The sequence below is a fragment of the Ctenocephalides felis genome, unplaced genomic scaffold (assembly GCF_003426905.1).
Source record: "Ctenocephalides felis isolate EL2017-DRISC unplaced genomic scaffold, ASM342690v1 CF-g0.4_SCAFFOLD_01170, whole genome shotgun sequence".
NCBI lineage: Eukaryota > Metazoa > Arthropoda > Insecta > Siphonaptera > Pulicidae > Ctenocephalides > Ctenocephalides felis.
The window spans coordinates 37,032,771-37,052,810 of NW_020537324.1; the positions used below are offsets into that span (position 1 = coordinate 37,032,771).

Below are 20,040 nucleotides of genomic sequence, written 5' to 3' on the forward strand. Positions count from 1 at the left end.
AAAACAATTGAAACTTGAATATCTGACATAAGGATTTATTTCATCACAATTCTGTCAATCGATTTTAAAATTTATTGTGATAATGCACAGAACATTTAACATTTAAAATGCGCAAAAAAGTTTCACTAGCTCTTTCAATTAATTATTCGTCTTGTGTTAAATTGTTGTTCTTATCATGTGAATCAAAATGGTATGTATTTCTTATATTAACATTTTAGAGTTAGTTAATGTCCGTGTAATTTGATGAAAGAACATAAACAAATGACGAAACTATGTTCCAGACACTCGGAATATTCATATTAAAATTCTGGATTTTGCTTTTCACAAACTAGAATTTCTTTAATTATCTTTGATCTTGCATAAAAATAGCATAAAACCGCTAACAGCTCTTATTGAAGCTTAAATTTATTTTACATTAAAATTAGATACAATTCAATATTTTGAACAAAAAAAAAGAACAGTAAAAACAGGAATGATATTTTGATATTGAATTAGATTTCATGACATGTGTCTTATAAATCTTTAAAGAAACTGTATAAACTGTTTTGAGAATGGTCATATAATTAATGACAAAATTAATTATATGAGCTATAAGTTAATATAAAAACTAAATCTTGCGTAAAATATTTAAGTAGGGCGCCGGCCAAATTTATGTTTTATTTGAGGGCAAACAGGATCAATATTTTATTTTTAATTTTAAAGAGATTTTACAAAATAATAGCTACGTTATTTCATTGGTACAATTTTTTACGGAGATGACACTGTATATAATCTTGATCTGGTATTTTGTCAGAAATATGCAATAGAAGATTTGGGATAACTATATATTCAATTTATCAATTGTAAAATTGTTTCTTTCAACTTAATTTACTTTTTTATTTACTTTTTTTATTGTTCATACTTTATCCCCACGAGAACTTCATAATTAATTAGGAAAGCTTCGAATTTGCAGAACTCGACAATATAAAAAACTAATGAACTAAAAACATCAAATTTATGTTTTAATGCGCAAACTAAAAAAACTTGAACTTATTTGGGGAGAAAATAGCATAACTTGTTTAGAGTCTATAATTACAATGATGTTATTTGTTCGTATATTCTATTTCTAGTGTATAAATTTAAAAACATGTGTCTTGATTTGTTTAATATAACTTAAATAATAATTAATCGCTACTATAATATTTGTTTAATATAGCTTAAATAATAATTAATGGCTACTATAATATGCTTAGCCTATTGTATTTTCACATCACTGGTTCAAACACTGGCCATTTATCAATATATTTCTTTTGATTCATATTTGGTGTTTTCTCTCAAATTTATAGAATCTCTCTAATCGTCTCGACACATTAGAATCCGAGGTGCAGATGATAATGCGTCTGTACCAGGCAACACCTCCGTCATTGGCACCAACATCAAATAATACACCATTCAGTTCGGTTTGCGGCGAGAATGTGATTGGCATGAATTCTAATCATGACCACAAACACCACTCTAGCAATCGCAAAGTTTTTCGAGATCTAGAGCTTAATAAAGTAAGTGTAATAATACGAATAAAATACATCATAATTTTGAAGAGTGAAAATAATTATTGTTTAAGCGATGGTTCAGAAATAGATTATAATTAACAACAAAATCGCTATATAACAACCATATTGACAATAATAATTAAGTATTAATGTATCCTAATTTCTTTATGGTGAAACACAATTACATATTTACATTCTTTCAATAACTAATTACTTTATTAACTAAATGTAAATGACATTGTGCCACAAAACAATAAGTTGCATAATCTTACCAATGTGTGTAAATGATCAATAATCAATCATAAAACTACATACTCGGTACATTTTCAAAAAGCGATTTCCAATTTTTATAATCAAACCACTTTTTGCAAACCTATTATATTTCAGATTTCTATTACAAGCCAAAGTTTCGTTAAAATCATGGATAAAAAACGGCCCGGCCGATCTGTACGAAATACTGATTAGCACGATTCCCAAATCATATCTTTCAACCAGTTTATTTTCATAATCGGTGGAGCATTTATTGTCGAACACGTGGAGAAAAATTCTTATATTTCTTTGCTAATTCTAATTTGTTTCATGGTTTCTAGAAAATATGGTTTCATGGTTGTCTTTATTGTGTTTTATCAAAGGGATCAGGTGTTTTATCAAATTTATAAAATTTATTACTATAGTTATTTTTGATAAAATAAATACGACAAGTCAAATTTTGGCGCACATACACATATACATATACATATATGCATACTTTATTCAATTTTGGTGCCAAACGATACAGATGATTTGGAAGATCGAGTTCCAGTTTTTCTGGAGAAAACAAAATTCTTCTTCTGAAAGTTAGTAAATCGATGAATTTCTTTTTAAGGCGTATTATATTATCATATTCAGTTAACTCAAGACTTATATTCAATCAATAATTATGATTCAAGATTAATTACTATTTTGTTATATTTCATTATATATTTTTGAATAATGATATAATTTCATTTAAATTTATAATATAACTAATTTATTAACAAAAATGCATATAAGCTACATCTAGTCTACCAATTTTCCGGTTTTTCCAGTCTACCTGTCTATATGACCATCTGTCTACCTTTGTACCAATTTACCTGTCAACCAATTTAACAGTCCACAAATTTATCAGTCTACCAATTTAACTATCCACCAATCTAGCAGTCTACCATTTCACGTATTTAATAATTTACCTGTCTATCAATTTGTCTGTCTATCAAATTACATATCAACCAATTTATCAATCTATCATGTTACCTATCTATCAATTGACCTGTCAACCAATTTACCATTGAACCAATTTACCTGCCAACCCGTTTTATATGTCTACCAATTGACCTCTTAACCTGTTTATCTACTACATATTCATCTATCTACCAGTTGTCCTCTCTACCATTTTACGTGTTTTCCAATTTACCTGTTTCCCCAGTTTACATATCTACCAATTTATCTGTCTCCCTGTTAATTTGTCTATGTATTTATCTATTTACCTGTTTACATGTTTACCTATTTACTTGTCCACCAGTTTATCTGTTCACTGGTTTAACTGTCCACCGATTCACCTATTCAATAATTTACGTGACTACCAATTTATCTTTCAACCTGTTTATGAATCCACCACTTTACCTGTCAACCAATTTACCTGTTCACCATCGTACTTGTCATTCTGTTCTACATGTCCACCAATTATCCTATCAACTTGTTTATCTGTCCACATATTCGTTTCTCTACCAGTTGTCTTGTCTACCATTTTATATATCCTCGAATTCATTTGTTCACCAGTTTACCTATCTACCAATTTATTTGTCTACCTGTTCATCTGTCTACGTATGTATCTATTCACTTATTTACCTAATTATCTGTCTACCTGATTGCAAATACCAATCACCAAATAATTTAAAAAGATATAATTATTATAATAATCCCTACGAAATCGGGGTTTGTGGTAGGTTTGGGTATCTAGAATTATATATATGTTGATTAACCCTCTTGTATATATATATTGGGAACTTTCTTTATATATAATGGGATTTTTCTTTATATATACAAGAGGGTTAATCAACATATATATAATTCTAGAAACCTAAATAAATTCAAAACGATGCTTTCAGAACATATGATAAACCTGAATCACACTTTTAACATGTCAAATTCTTCCATCCTTTACATTGAAAAAAATTGTGACCTTAGAAAGATAGTTGAGTCTTTACTTATATTCCTTAATACTTCTTGTGTAAACAAACGTAAATGCTCACATCTCTTACATGACAGTTATAAAGCCATAATTAATTTCATGAAGAGTAATTCTATACAGTTTTAGAATCTTTCGTTCGTTATATTTCTTCTCTGTTTTTCTTTCCCCTTTCGTTTCTCACAACTCGCTCCCACTCCTTCATTACACGTGCATGACTACACTGCTTGTAACCTTGAACAGTGTCCACAATCCACCGCTATCAATAACATTAAATATAGGAGGGCAATATGTGCTCCTTCTATTTCTCGTTTATTAATATAATAGTATTTTATTATTTTATACAAATTTAATGTTCAATCAATTTTATATCATAATTATTTTTTTCTGTTGTTTTTCCTGGTTTGGTATGTATAATTTCCTTCTTTTTATATATTTATATTTATCATCAACTTTGTATATATGTTATATGTTTTTTAGATTACTGAATGATGACACACATTAAGTGTCGAAACGTTTAATGGAATAAATAATTTTGTTATTTAATCTTTTTTTAATTCGGCGGCTGCAAAAATATTACAAATATGTATCAACGTCGATAAAACTATCACACATATATATATATATATATATATATATATATATAACTTTCAAAAAATTTCAAAAAATTTCTATCATTTTTAATATCCTGTTCTGATAATCCACTCATTTATTTTTATCATTTTCTTTTTGATCATATTATCATATTTCTGTACATTATTACTTGTTACAATTAATTTATTATTTAAGAAAAATCTATTTTCTATTCCTAAACATATTGTTTGCTTAAATCTCATCAAGATCATGTTTCTTGACAGATGTCCTGAAGATGGAACGTACCTAGTTCCGAAACGTTGACAGTAAACAAATAATTAAATAAAGAAATTGTTTATTAAAAACTTTTCTTGTTTTTTATTTTGTATTATTTTTGGATTCTTGTTCGAAACTCTACAAATATATATATTATATATATATATATATATATATATATTAGTGTGGTCCTTAACAAGGATATTTTCGAATTTCTTTGCTCCCAGTGGCGCAATTGCGTCCAAATCGAAAAAAAATGATTCTCTGAAAGTTTTAGCTCTTTTTATAAACATTTAGATAGAGCGCACAATAAAATTTACTTGCATATATTTGTTTCTAAGATTTGCTTAAGAAGTGTCAATCGGTAAATTTGTGCGCCATCTGTGATCATTGATCGTGAACTCAAATCTTATGATACATAAGAATATTTATAAACCACATAACATGCACATAACCTCTTATTAAATACTGTGAGCTGTTCTATAAATCTATTCATCATGGCATCAAGAATAATTTTGCAGCAAAATATTTATTTAATTGGTGATGTTGATACTCAAATTGTCAGTAATAAATTACCATCAAAGTTACAGAACAGCTCACATGTATTTAATAAAAGGTTATGTGCATGTTATGTGGTTTATAAATATTCTTATGTATCATAAGATTTGAGTTCACGATCAATGATCACAGATGGCGCCAAATTTACCGATTGACACTTCTTAAGCAAATCTTAGTAACAAATATATGCAAGTAATTTTTATTGTGCGCTCTACCTAAATGTTTTATAAAAAGAGCCTAAAACTTTCAGAGAATCATTTTTTTCGATTTTAGAAGCAATTGCGCCCCTGGGAGCAAAGAATTCGAAAATGTCCTTGTTAAGGACCACCTAATATATATATATATATATATATATATATATATATATATATATTACTATTTGTTACTTATATAATATTCCTATCTGTTAGTTAGACACTAGTTTCTACTTCATACAGGATAATTTTGTGCCAGATAAAATACCAAGACCGATGTCACAAAAAAACTCGATAACAAAAAAATTAATAAACTTCAAGCAACATCTATTTTTCCTGCAAAAGCATTGACTGATCTTAACATGCATCGAGATGATTCTATGATATTAAATCATCCAAGTGAAGGATTTGATAATCATATATCTGGAACAAGCAGTTTCATAGAATCCGAGCAAGCCTCGAATCTTATTACTGCTGCTGGAAATAAATATAATGCTTTAAAGAATTGCCTTAATTCAATTAAGGATAAACACTAACCAAAAGGTAAGTCAATAAATATTATCATTCGAACATAGGAAAATAAACTGAAAATAAAATTATGAATTTCATCATTGATAGATCTTACGCCGATTCAAACTACGAAACTGTCAAAGTATATTGGGAGTTTTTTTTAGTAAGAGTAAAATACACAAAAAAACCTTTAAAATCTTGATTAAAAATTTATGCATTATATTTATAGGGTCTGCCAAATAGCCTTTTTTTTAATGGTATAGCACAAAACTACTGATTTATTCTCAAATTTCTTTCTTTTTATTTGAAAGTACAATTTTCTCGGGTACTAGTAGTCCCATTATAATGGGAAATAATTTTATTGAAATGACTCCAAAAAAAGAATATGGGCATGAATTTAGATTTAGTGGATATATTACCACGAAAATATGATACCAATAATTGAAATTAGACAGTAAGTCAATGCAAAACACTTAAAACGTCCAAATAGATAACTATGCGGGCCGTACTATGAAATGTAATTAAAACACAGGTCATTATATATGATATATTTTTGTTTATACTTACAAGTTTTTAATTTGTTTATGTTGGGCTTTTAGGTGGTGAATCGCTGTCTCCTCAACTGCTAAATTTATCGTCCTTTTCTAGTACGTTAGGTTTAACTGATGATATGCCACATGAGACATTGCAATATGCTCTTAAAGCCCGCAGAGCTCATCTTTCATCTTTGAACTCAAATTATGCGCAAAATCTATTAGCAACAGGCGAGGTAAAATACGACAACTTATAATATAATATAAAATATGCTCGTATTATCTTTTATATCAGCCTCAACAACAAATATTTGGGAGTTCTTCAAAGGAGTTAGCTGAAATTCAGAAGCAACTGGATGAAAGTCGCGACGAAATCAAATCACTCGTTTCTTCAAAACGCGATACTCTTGATGTTTTTAAACAACTTCGTGAAAAGTATGATGCACTGAGAATGGTATGTTTTTTGTCAAATAATTGTTAGGGTTGATTTCAATTATGTTTTCATTGTATTTTAGTCTAGAAAAACAGCTTTAGAACAGCTTGCTATTCTTAAGCATCAAAACTCTGAACTACATGAAAGATTCGAGAATGAAAAGAAACTGCGTGAGAAAGAATATAAGGTACATATTTCGTATATTTCTATACACAGGTAAAAATCTGATTAGGACTAAGTTGTTTTATAATGAATACGTTTTTTTATTTAAAAATGAAAGATATAAACAAATAGTGCATTAAATTAAACTACTTAGAATGAAACAACCATTGTCAATCCATATAATCTAAATTAAGGGGGGCCAATTCTTCGGTAAAATAGACCACAACATGGTGTTGTTAAGGCAACGTTACTTAAGTAAATTATAATGTGAATTCCACCTATTGGTCTTGACATTTAAAAGATCTACAGTAAAGCGTTGTTTTATAATAACTTTTTATCATATTAGCTTAACTGTGTCATCTCTCCAAATTGCATTGACGTCTGCATTAAAATGTAGTACAATCTTCTATAGATTATAATTAAGACAATAATAAAATTACTTTATGAATTATCTAATAGGGGAGATACGGACTAAATGTAATGAACAAAATGATTTTGGGCATTATTGTCACAGTATTGTCGCAGTAAGCAGTTCAAACGTGTATGCCGCCTTCAAAAGGTTATTTTGAGAGTGGTTTTCTGATGATTTATGGGGTCTTATTTATCGTTATTTCTTATTATTTTTATTAAAGTAAATGAGTTATTACCAGTACTAGTAATATCAATCAATTTTATTGCAATTATTATATTTGTTCCTTCTCGGACAAACTGACATACTTATACAATGGACAAATTTACAAACTACTATTTCTTGAGCATTCATAAGAGGCCATAAAAAATGTAAATTCAAATCAGCCAAAAGTGACTAGTTTTTGATTTCAACTCTAACTTGTTCTAAAAACAGACCAAAATATACACGTACAAGAATACTTTCATTTATTGTTGTTAAATGTATAAGGATGTCTCTCGTTCGCTAACTCAAATTGTTATGGTATAATTAAACCTTTGTAAATGTAAACTTTATAAAACACTGTATCAACTGGTACCTATTGTTTACGAATTTGTTGCAATGTTCTTATTATAATAACTGACTGGTCACTAAGTTTCACTTGATTGAAGTTTTTATATAATCATTACTTATTCACAATAATGTTACTACGCGGACTGCAGTTTTGAAAGTATAAGTTTTCACTACCCCCTCTACAGGGTAGCAACTTTACGGTACAAAAGCTCAATGCCATAAAGATCGCTGTTTCCATGATTAATATAACAATATGAAAATACGTCCGAACAATTGCAAATACATATTTTTTCGTATTGAGTCTGGCGAAGGTTGGTTAAGTTGTATGACTTATTCGCTTTGGGGCCATGTATCATTTGCAGATGTCTTCTCAGTATGTATTTCTTATATGACATTTTGTCCGTACTATATGGACAAAATGGATTTCATAATTAGCTGAATTTTTCTTTAATTAAATATGTTAGTATAGTTTCTATTCAATTATCATTCAATAATTAAATATCCTTAAAAAGCAAAACACCATGTCGTTTCATCCGTACTTCCCCTACTATTACGCTGTAGCTTAAGCTGTTTATTTAAGTAACCATGGTAATATGATAAATTCCGTAAAATGGAGGATTTAATATAATAAACTATTATATAGATGAGGATATATACATTTTAAATGTTTATTTCATTTTATAATACTTAAAAATTTGGGCTATTCAAATGGATTTTCAACTTGCCTCTTCTGTTACCGGTATTTCATCTTATATAACAATATGATGAATAATTTGATATATAAAAATTCATATTTAAAAAGGAAACTGTGGGCCTGCGGAGAGCTTTGGACAGCTTGCGTTCCACGTCCGATCATTTAAAAAGAAGTAATGAAAGTTTACTAAGACAATTACGGGGATCACATGTTGATGTTGAGGAACTCCGAGCTTCTGTTGAGGAAACTAAAGAACGACTGAAATGCAGTGAACACCAATTACTTTTATGTGATGCTGAAATCAAACGAAGGTAGAGTGATACATTTTAAATAATTTTCATTTAATCAGATAGAATAAAAATAATTAGTTTTATGCAAACCATAAATAAATAAAGAAAATGTATGTAAAACATTACGAAACTTTAATATCTTTTATTATTTTTAGTACTTGTAAAAGTACTAAAAATAATAAAAATTTCAAAAATATTAATATAATAAAAATCTATTAACAAAAATCGAACAAATGACAAAATTATACTGCGATGATGAATTAATGGTTTAATTTGTTACTAATGTGGGTATTAATTGTAGTTATTAACATTTTTTAACTTCCCGAAGGAGAAGTTTATGTTTTCATCGAAAAATCCGATTTTTACCGCTAATTTGATGTTTTCTCGACGTTTCGAGCCATTCTGAATCGAATGAGACCAAATTTGGAAAAAGTATGTGTGTGTGTGTGTGTGTTTGAACAGATTTTTTGCCGTAAATTGACGTTTTCTCCAAAACGGACCGATTTCAAAAATTTAAAAGCCATTTGATGTATCTCGATGAGGACTATTGTTCTGAGTTTTGTGCGGCAATCGGCCGGGCCGTTTCTTTGTAAATTGCAGAAAAGTGAAAAATTTTTCGCCCACGTTTTAGCCCGCAATTCTGAATCGATTCTGAAAATTCAAAAACCATTCAATAGATATTGGTTGGGAATCGTGCTGATTAGTTTTTGGTAAAGATCGACCGAGCCGTTTTCTTGTAATAACGTTTTAAAAAAAAAAAAATCGACGATTTTTATGATTTTTTTTTACGGTAGATATCATAGTTTTCTAGGTCATACTAAAATATTACGGCCCTACGACAACTCGTTTAGCTTTAAAAATTCGTCAAAGTTTGCAAAAATTGGTATAGTTTTTTTGACATTTGTCAAAATTAGACTTTTGATCGACGTTTTCTCAAAAGCGCCTGAACCGATTTCAGAAATTTAAAAGCCATTTGATGTATTTCGGTGAGGACTATCGTTTGTCAGTTTTGTGCGACGATCTGCCAAGCCGTTTCTTTGCAATTTAAAAAAAAGTGTTAAACTTCTCGTCCACATTTAAGCTCATCCTACCATACCGATACATCAAAAACTGTTCGAAAGATATTAGTTGGGAATGGTACTGATTAATTTTAGGTGAAAATCTACCGAGCCGTTTTCTTGTAATTAACTGTTGAAAAAAAGTGTTAAATTTTCGTCCACATTTAAGCTCATCCTACCGAACCGATTTTAAAAAATCAAAAACTGTTTGAAAGATATTAGTTGGGAATGGTACGGATTAATTTTAGGTGAAAATCTACCGAGCCGTTTTCTTGTAATTAACTGTTCAAAAAAAGTGTTAAATTTTCGTCCACATTTAAGCTCATCCTACCGAACCGATTTAAAAAAATCGAAAACTGTTCGAAAGATATTAGTTGGGAATGGTACTGATTAATTTTAGGTGAAAATCTATGGAGCCGTTTTCTTGTAATTAACTGTTGAAAAAAAATGTTAAATTTTCGTCCACATTTAAGCTCATCCTACCGAACCGATTTTAAAAAATCAGAAACTGTTCGAAAGATATTAGTTGGGAATGGTACTGATTAATTTTAGGTGAAAATCTACCGAGCCGTTTTCTTGTAATGAACTGTTGAAAAAAAAATTTAAGCCGATTTTCATGGATCTTTTTTTGGCGATATACATCATGGTCTTAAAGAACTTACTGTAATATTACGGCATTACGTCAAGTAGTTTAATTTTAAAAATTCGTCAAACTTTACGTAAGTAGGATTGATTAAGTATATTATTTACACTTTTTTTTTGATTAAGTCAATTATTTACACATATCGGGAAGTTCATGTAACTTGTCTCAAGGCTAAATACCAAACCAACTAGTTTAAAATTACGATGGTTGTTGTTGAAATACTTCCACAAAAAATTATAATCAACTAGCAAACTGGGCGAACTCCGTTTCACCACCAGATAGTTTCATTTTATGTAACATTTCGTTTGGTGATTAGAAGATGAAGAAAAAAATTGTCTGCTGTTGAAATTGAAAAAAAATTTGCACAATACACGTGATTGATTTCATGGTTTCCAATTGAAATGTTAGGAAACGAATAACTTTTTTTTTTACATTTTTTGCACAATTTCAGAGTGAACACAATGCCGGTTTGTCACTTGAAATTTACTGAGCAGAGAACAAGCACGAATACGAATTAGAAGCGTTTGTAACTATACTAACATATATTGGTGTTTCAAAATTGGTTTTAAAGTATGAGAATTTATTGCATAAATATATAGGAGAAAATATTTTGAGATGTAAAAAAGATAAATTCACAATACCAAATATTACTCGAATTCTTTTTATAAATAAGTATTGATATTACATTTATTTGATATCAATATTAATCACATATTATTTGAGTAAATTATTACACACATTTATTTAATACAAATATTAATCACATATCATTTGAGTATATTATTACACCTACTTCAATTGCAAATATCTAAAATTTAATATTTTTATATTCATAGAGATGCGTCGCGACATGAAATATTAAAACAAAATACTCAGTATGTAGAACTTCAAAGAAAATGTGAAGAATTAGAGGTAAGACTTGTTTTTAGTCACATTTTTGATTACTACATTTATAATTATTTAACAATAGTACTACAATTACATTGTTTTATTGTTAAAATAGTACATACAAATAATATAATCATTAAAATTTTATAAATGAACAAAATGATCACTTTAATCACGGTGTCGACACAGTGGACTTATTTAAAAATTGGCTAGTTTTATTGCCAATATAAAAATCCTGTCAGATATTGAGCGTCATTCTCACTCTCTTATCGCAGTAATCAGTTCAAACGTGTTTCGCGCCTTTAAAAGTTTATTTTGAAGGCGGTTTTATCATATTTTGTTAGGACTCTATTATTATCAATAAACTTACGGCAAGTAATAGTGATTTTGGTCAATTATATTCGATTATGAGGAATTTAATGGAAGTTTAATTCATTTTTTATCAATTTCGGACTTCACTCCTAAATACAAAATAAAAAAATTATAGGAAATATATAGGCTTGCAATTTAAAGCAAAACTATCTTTTCCCGCTCTGAGCCCGGAAAAGTTTGGAGACATAAATAGGAATAAATGATTTATTCAAGAATTGTTTTTTTTTTAAATTAGTATCTTAATATGTGCTTATCTTATATGTCGTTTTTTTCGTACTATATGTATAACCATTTTATAACAGGTTGTATTTTTTCTTAATAATTAAGTTATTATAGTTCATATTTAATAAAAAGTCTTTGCTACTAGTAGTCAATGAACTAAGAACGACTTAAATGCATTGGGGCATTATTATAATCATTAAGTAAATTAATATCATGAAAAATCCAAACACTATGCCATTCTATCCGTACTTTCCCAACATACTATGCTATTTACATGTATCATCATCATACAAAACTTTCGCATTTTATTCTTAGACTACAAAGATTGAGACACGATTTGTGATAATAAAGTTGAACATAGTATCTATGACTTAAAAAGTATACTTTTATAGGCAGCTTTGCAGCAAGCAGGCCAAGCTGATGATGAACGTTGTAGACAAATGGAGCAAGAAATCATAAGATTGAAAACTACAGCAAGCGAAAACCAAAAATTATTCGAACGCGAAAGGAAAGAGTCCAACGAAATTCTTCAGGATTTAAACGCATCTATTGTAACTCACAAAGAAAAGTATGGCTTTTAATATAATATATTAATTAAAACTTTACTTAAATGCATATATTATATTTGTAGAATAAAAGAATTAAGCGGAATAGTGATAAAGCAAGATGCGTTAATACAAGAACAATTGCAAGCTATTGAATCACAGGTAAAAGCTTAATGTAAAAGTATTTGTTTTATTCATTATGATAAGCCGATTTAATAAACAAGTGTATTCGATTATGGTGAGTGTCCTCCTTGTATGAAATTCGTTTTGTATTAAAAGTGCATTCCAGGTCAATTTAGTAATATATACTTACAATAATAATGAATACTATTCAAATATCTTTTTTATAATGCGTGAGTTAGATTTCCACTCATTATAACCTAAATTTTCTATATTACTTTCTTTAACACTCATAATTTGATATTTTAATAACACAGAATTATAAAATTAGTGATACTAGAATTTATTGTAAACTATTATTTTGATTTGATGTCTATTGATGTTGAAAAAAAAACTAGTTCAGTAAAAGCCAAATTAAAAATGATCGTTGAATATTTCATCTCTACATTCGCACTTCTCCATTTTGTTTGATTTATAAATTCAATTTTTTTACTTTTTTGTGAATGAATTAGACGATATAAAACAGTCGTGTTTGCTGTGAAAAGTCACTTATTAAATACATTTTTAGATTTTCAGAAAAATAAATACAGTTAATGTGTAAGACTGATACTTATCAAATCATGAGAGCGGTATACATTCTATGATAAACTCTATAATATTTGTAGTCCGCCAAAAGGTCGTTTTCGAGTAGGCTTGCGTTTTTTAAAAATTTGTTCACGTTTTCTAAACGCTACAGGGACGCTTATTAGAAAAATTATATTTTTTATAAAGATCAAATTCGATCGATTTGTTAGTGTACATTTTTAGAATACACTGGCCGTACCCGTTCACGCTTTCCCGTGTTTTAATTTAAATTAAAAAAATTGAACAAAAATGTATATTTGTTACATTTGGTGTACCAGTTTTTTTGTATTCTAATCTATCTGTTTTCCTCTCTACCTGTTTATAACAGTTTACCTGTCAACCTGTTTGTCAGTCAACCAATTTACCAGTCCACCAATTTACCAGTCCACCAATTTACCTGTACACCAATTTACCTGCCCACTAATTTACCTGTTCACAAGTATACCTGTCATCCTGTTTATCAGCCTACCAATTTAGCTAACCACCAATTCACCTGATCAACAATTTATCTATTCAATAATTTGTCTACCTATTTACCTATCAACTTGTTTATCAATCTATCATTTTACCGACCTAAGAATTTACCTGTCAACCAATTTACATTTCCAGTTTAACGATTTACTTTTTTTAACAATTTGTTTACCAATTTACTTTTCAACCTATTTATCAATTTTCCATTTCACCGGCCTTCCAATTTATCTGTCAACCAGTTTCACATGTCTGCCAATTTACCTGTGAACCTGTTTATCTGTTTCGTTATTTATCTATCTTTGTCTTGCCTACCATTTTATAAATCCTTTAATTCACTTGGCCATCGCCTTACCTACCTACCAATTTACTTGTTTACCTGTTTACCTGTATACCTGTTCATCTGTCAATGTTTTTATTTATCCTATCGTTTATCTGTTTACCTTCTTGTCAGTTTACCGGTCCACCAGTTCAATTGTCTACCAATACACCAGTCAACCAGGTTATCAGTCTACCAATTTAACTGTCCAACAATTTACCTGTTCATCAATTTACCTGCCATCTCGTTTTATTTGTCTACCAATTAACCTGTTTACCAATTTATATATCATTTCGTTCTACATGTCTACCAATTAATCTGTTAAACTGTTTATCTGTCTACATATTTGTCTATCTACCAGTTGTTCTCTCGAGCATTTTACATATCAGTCCACCAGTTTAACTATCTACCAATATACCTGTCTACCTGATCATCTGTCTCCTTATCGATCTATCTACCTATTTATCTGTTTCCTTGTTTACCTGTTTACCTGTTTACCTACCTGTCTGCCAGGTTACCTGCCCAACAAATTATCTGTACACCATACCTCTACCAATTTACTTGTTCAACAATTTACCTGTATACCTATTTACCTACCTACCAATTTACTATTGGTACTTACCTGTTTATCAATCTACAATTTTACCTGTCTACCTATTGTTTTAAGGAAAAACAAATAAAGGAAATTCAACATACATCTGAAAATGCTAAAAAGAGAGCGGAGTACTTAGAAGAAAAACTTTCAGAAGCAGAAGAGGAATTTAAAGAGGCTTTAGTTCCTTCTGAAGCAGCAACTCAGTTGAAAGAGACCAGGTAATTTTCAAATAATTATTACATTGTAAAATTAATTGTATGATGTTTATGTGGTAAATTAATATCTAATAATCGATTTATTTTTCATATTAAATTGATTGAGCAGGATCGTTTGAAATAGGGAATATGAAAATGAATAACGATCTCTGAATGTTAGTAAATTTTTCTGAGTTTCAAACATATATTGAAAATTGCATTGATACCCTATATTTTTCCTTTTAACCCATCATAATAAACTATTTGTATTTTATCTAAAAGCAAATCATTCAGACATATTGATTCATAAATGAATATTAAAAATTTGACTTTTATTCTCATGACTTTTGTAAATTATCAACTTGGCAAATCAGCATTTGAGATTTATAATTAAATATTAATATATTGATCAAATATTATTGCTTCTTAAGTAATAGTTGCATTTTTTTAATTCGACGATTTAGATTATTTGCAGTATACGCCACGTAATGTAGTTCTATTTTTTCGAAATATAGAGCGAACTTAATAACTTTTAATAAGTAAATAGTTAATCAAGATATATTTTTGGTAAAAACAATCTGGCGCCAAAATAATTCTGAAAATTGCGATCCGACGTTGACGGATATCAATGTATTAAAATAGAAAATTAACTAGTTGTAAGTAGCATTTTGGTTTAATTCCAGTTACGACATGTGTAAATTATCGACTTAATCAACAAGAATTAGACATAGCTATTTAGATAAAATGTTCAGCTATTTATTTTAAAAATCAAACTTTTGCTTTCATTTAAAATGATTTTCAATTGATATAAACAATTAAATTAATATTTTAACATATTTCATTTCATACTTTTCGTGTTCTAAACGTGGGTTGTATTTTAGTGTGGACGTAACCTGTAATCAGTAGCTACCAAAGAATGAAGCACGCGGCGAAGTTCTAAAGTTTGATTCATTATTATAATCTAGACCTCCTATCCTTTAGTATGTTATTTTAAACTACAAAATGTATCACTACACAAAGCTTCATGAAAATTGTAAAAAATTCAAAACATATAAAAAATAAACGACCCGGCCGTTCCTAGCCAAAAACTCATGAACGTGATTACCTACTAATATCCTTCGAACAATTTTTGTTTTTTATAATCGATTCAAGAGTTTGGTCTAAAACTTGAACGAATACGTCGAATGGCTTTTAATTTTTTAAAACGGTCTAACCGTTTTTGATAAAAGATCGACAAACATCAAAAATTGGTTCAGATACACAAACAATTTTTTCAAATTTAGACTCATTCGATTTACAATGACTTAAAACGTCGAGAAAACATAACATCAGCAGATCAAAATTTTTTACTAAAACATTAACTTTACTTTCAGGAAATTAAAAAAGAAGAAAAACTTATATAGAAGCGAACTGAATTTTATTAGTATATAAAACGACTGTCAAATGCGTAAAACAAACTTGACTACTAATTATCATTAAATTTTAGCTGTTCCGATATATTGACAAATGCATTCTATACAACTATGTTAATAATTCCTTAATAAACTTCATATTTTTCTTCCTTGCTTATTAAAGACTAATATATCAAGCGCAATTTAAACTTAATTCTAATATTAAATTAATTTTAATTCTAACATTAAACTTAATTCTAATATTACTTGAAACAATTTTTATAATCATTTCTTGTAACAATTATTGATTATATCTACAGACAGGAATTGGAAAATACACGAGATGCTTTATTAATAAAAGATAAAATAATAGAAGATCAAGTAGGCACAATACAGAATCTTAAAACTACTCTTAACGAAAAATCAAATGAGTTACAAAAACTTTCCATGCAAAGAGATCGTGAGAAGAGCAAATACAAGTTAGCTCTCGGAGAGCTACAGGTATGATAGTAAAAAAGATAATAATAAATCAGTGATATATATTATAATTTAGAAAAAAACAATAGTTAGTTATTATTATTAATTTTAATATTAATTATATAATAGTAATATGATATGATTCGCATTTGGTTCAGAAACCAGCACCACAAGATTCTGCTATGACTAATGTTTGTAGCTTTTCATCTGGATTAGCTCATTTAGCATATTTAGCTGCCTTTTTACAATTCGTACGCATTTTTATTTGTCCATATTCAATTTACAAAATATATTCGCGTTTTTCATCTCCATTATTTTTATTTATTTAGTCAATGTAGAGGTAACTGGGTTCGGTTGTGCCACTTTTTTATCAACAATAAACTTGTTAATTTACCATATGGCAGAAAAATAAATTAAATAGTAATTTGAACACGTGTCTGCGATGATAGTTACAAAATTACAAAATACACCCCAGACGTTTGTAACAGGCATGAACATAGGTTTAAAGACAACTATAAACACCTATAACAATGGTTTATTACAATTTTTATAAATAATAATAAAACATAATTTTCTGAACGACGTTAACAAAGAATTCTTGTAAAATCTTTTTTATCTTGATTTTCCCTTTGTATTTTGCTTTTTGTCTTAGTTAAGTTAGATTTTTCTTTAACTAATTAATCTTCACCGTACCCACAAAATTTGTCACAACCGTACCCAACGCACACTTTTGAAAACAAATCATTGTAATGACTGAACAAATTATCTACGTAAAAACTAATGGCTAATAATTAATTCTTTGTGTTCAACTTACAGCAATACTAGTGGGGTGCATGCCATCGTGCCTAAAGGCAAATTGCTAGAACTTCCCGTACCGTAATTAAAAATCTTAGTACAGAACTCCCCAAAAAATTACTTAAAATGTGTACACATTATGAACATCTCTATAAAATATCTGATAATTTGATGTGCATAAGTCCAATAAACATTTTTGACCGCCAAATGCCATTTTTTGAACTTATTTTTATTGGGAGTCTTATTTATCTTGTCAATACAAGTAAAATATTTTACTAATGATTAAAATCGGACGCTCCGTTCTCTTAAAAACTGAGCTACTGTTTTTGGCACTTTTTGCCCCGTATCTTCGGAACGGCTAGACCTGCCTTCGCCAAAAACTAATCAGCACGTCTCCTTATTAATACAAATCGAATGTTTTTTACATTATTCAAATCGGTTAAATCGTTTTTCAGAAATCGTCGAAAATTTGTATCCGCACACACACACACAAATACACACACACACATACATCCATTTTTTCTAAGGTATGCCAAAATGTTCAGATACCTTTGAAACGTAAAGATATATAAACATTTTCATTTTCGATTTTTTTGCGATTACTATAACTTGCCTTAGGGGAAGTTAATAACAAACCAATTGATTTATCTATATAAACGTAACAGTTTTTATTGAAAGAAATCGAAGAATAAAGCTTACTTTTGACTCTTTAGAAGCAATGCGGTCTAAAGATCAATGCAATATTGGAAGCTTGTTTGAGCAAACATACTTTATATTTTCCCCTTTGGACCCTATCTCAAAATCAGTATAGTTTAGCTGTTATGACGCCCGTCACTGCTGTATCATATCACAACCGTACTCAATCTTTCCTATACTTCATTTATACGCGTAGTTGTCACAGCAATCAGAACTATTATATATTCTACAAGCTGTACTGAACACTGTTTATTTCTAAGAAGATATTGTTCATAGTATATAGCGGGCGCTGTAGGGCATCGAGTATGCATAATATGATGATCGCCAACTCCCTGCAGATTCTTTTACCTGAGATGCCAAACAAAAAAAAATCCATGTTGCCAGCTTCGGCGTTGTTCGAATTTCCCTGTACCTGCCTTTTCACTTTATACGCATGCCTCGATGCATCGTGGCGCTCGACGTAGCCAGTATAAAGCAGTTTTCAGTGCCTAATAGTTTTTTTTTATTCATAATCATATCATATAATATAATATTATTCATAGTTACTTGTATCTAAATTTTTTCTTCAGACAAATACGCTGAAAATGTCGGTACAAGTGATAAATATTCAGTAGCCCAAGCGAAGTGGAATATAGTGATTTTGCGAAAAACGAATGATATGATCGCAAAACTAAACCCACCACATTTGTTAGAAAATATTAATCAACAAAAATTTTGGAAAAATTAAAAAAAAAACACAAAAAATATATATAATGCAGACTTTACCGTACACCAAAACTTGTATGGCAACAAACTTGTATGGAAAGTTACTTGGTGGTTTAGATCTATGTTCATCTACATAGAAATTTTTTTCATGATGCTATTCAACTGCTTAATCACTAGCCAAAAACCTTTGTCATATTTTTCCAGCTTCAAACAACAAAATCAATGCTTCTATCAGTCTCAAACAATAAAAAACAAATTTTATATCTGCATCGCTGGACTTCGTTTAAATGTTCTATCACTTAAAAAAAAACTAAATCTCAATGGCGACAATTAACTTTATTATAAACTATATGGTGTGACAGAAATATTTGGTGGATTTCCAGCGTCCACGGTTTCTATATGGATTTGGGTAGAAAAATGTATTTGGTGTACCAGTTAAAAAGTTTTAGTTACCATTATTTTCAAAGACATGCGGCTGCGTGTGTTTTTGGATAGTGTCTGGTTTTGGCTGACTACAAAAACTAATTCTTTGAAAATAATGGTTCGGCTGTTACAGTGACATCGACTCGTTAGTTTCACATGTCACAGACCTTCGTGCAACTTAAATTGGAGCAACCCAATGGTGAGATATGATTTTATCAAGACAGGACACTTTGCACAAATCACGTCAAATCGGATGATTCCCGGACACATTATTTCACAACTTAGTGACAAAAAATGACAAGCGCTTACGCACGATCTGACATTTTGTGAATTTGTTCTACTGGTCATCTTAGAAATTACATTTATACCAACTGTCCTCAAAACATCTATGCCTCAAAAGAATAAATCAGAGCAGAAATTCCAAAGAAACCGTCTGAAATGACAACACAATACATAAAAAGTTTCAGAAAATACCTAACCCTCTGTATCGAAAATAAGCGACATAATTTGCAAAATATAATTTTTTACAAATACACAAACTTTTATCGTCATTTAATATTTTCCGCTGAACCATGTATTTCCACTT

The 20,040-nt window shown here is 29.3% G+C and overlaps 1 protein-coding gene across 1 annotated transcript in view; it reads right to left on the minus strand.

The window, feature by feature from the left end:
• LOC113367180 (flocculation protein FLO11-like) overlaps positions 1 to 3,294 on the minus strand; it is an 85,545-nt gene extending 82,251 nt beyond the window's left edge. Inside the window, exons 1-2 of the mRNA XM_026608810.1 lie at positions 3,187 to 3,294; positions 2,738 to 2,757 (exon numbers count right to left, since the gene is read on the minus strand). Of these exons, the coding sequence (XP_026464595.1) occupies positions 2,738 to 2,757; positions 3,187 to 3,294 (128 nt within the window). The remainder of the gene's footprint in view (positions 1 to 2,737; positions 2,758 to 3,186) is intronic.
• Positions 3,295 to 20,040: the final 16,746 nt, after the last annotated feature.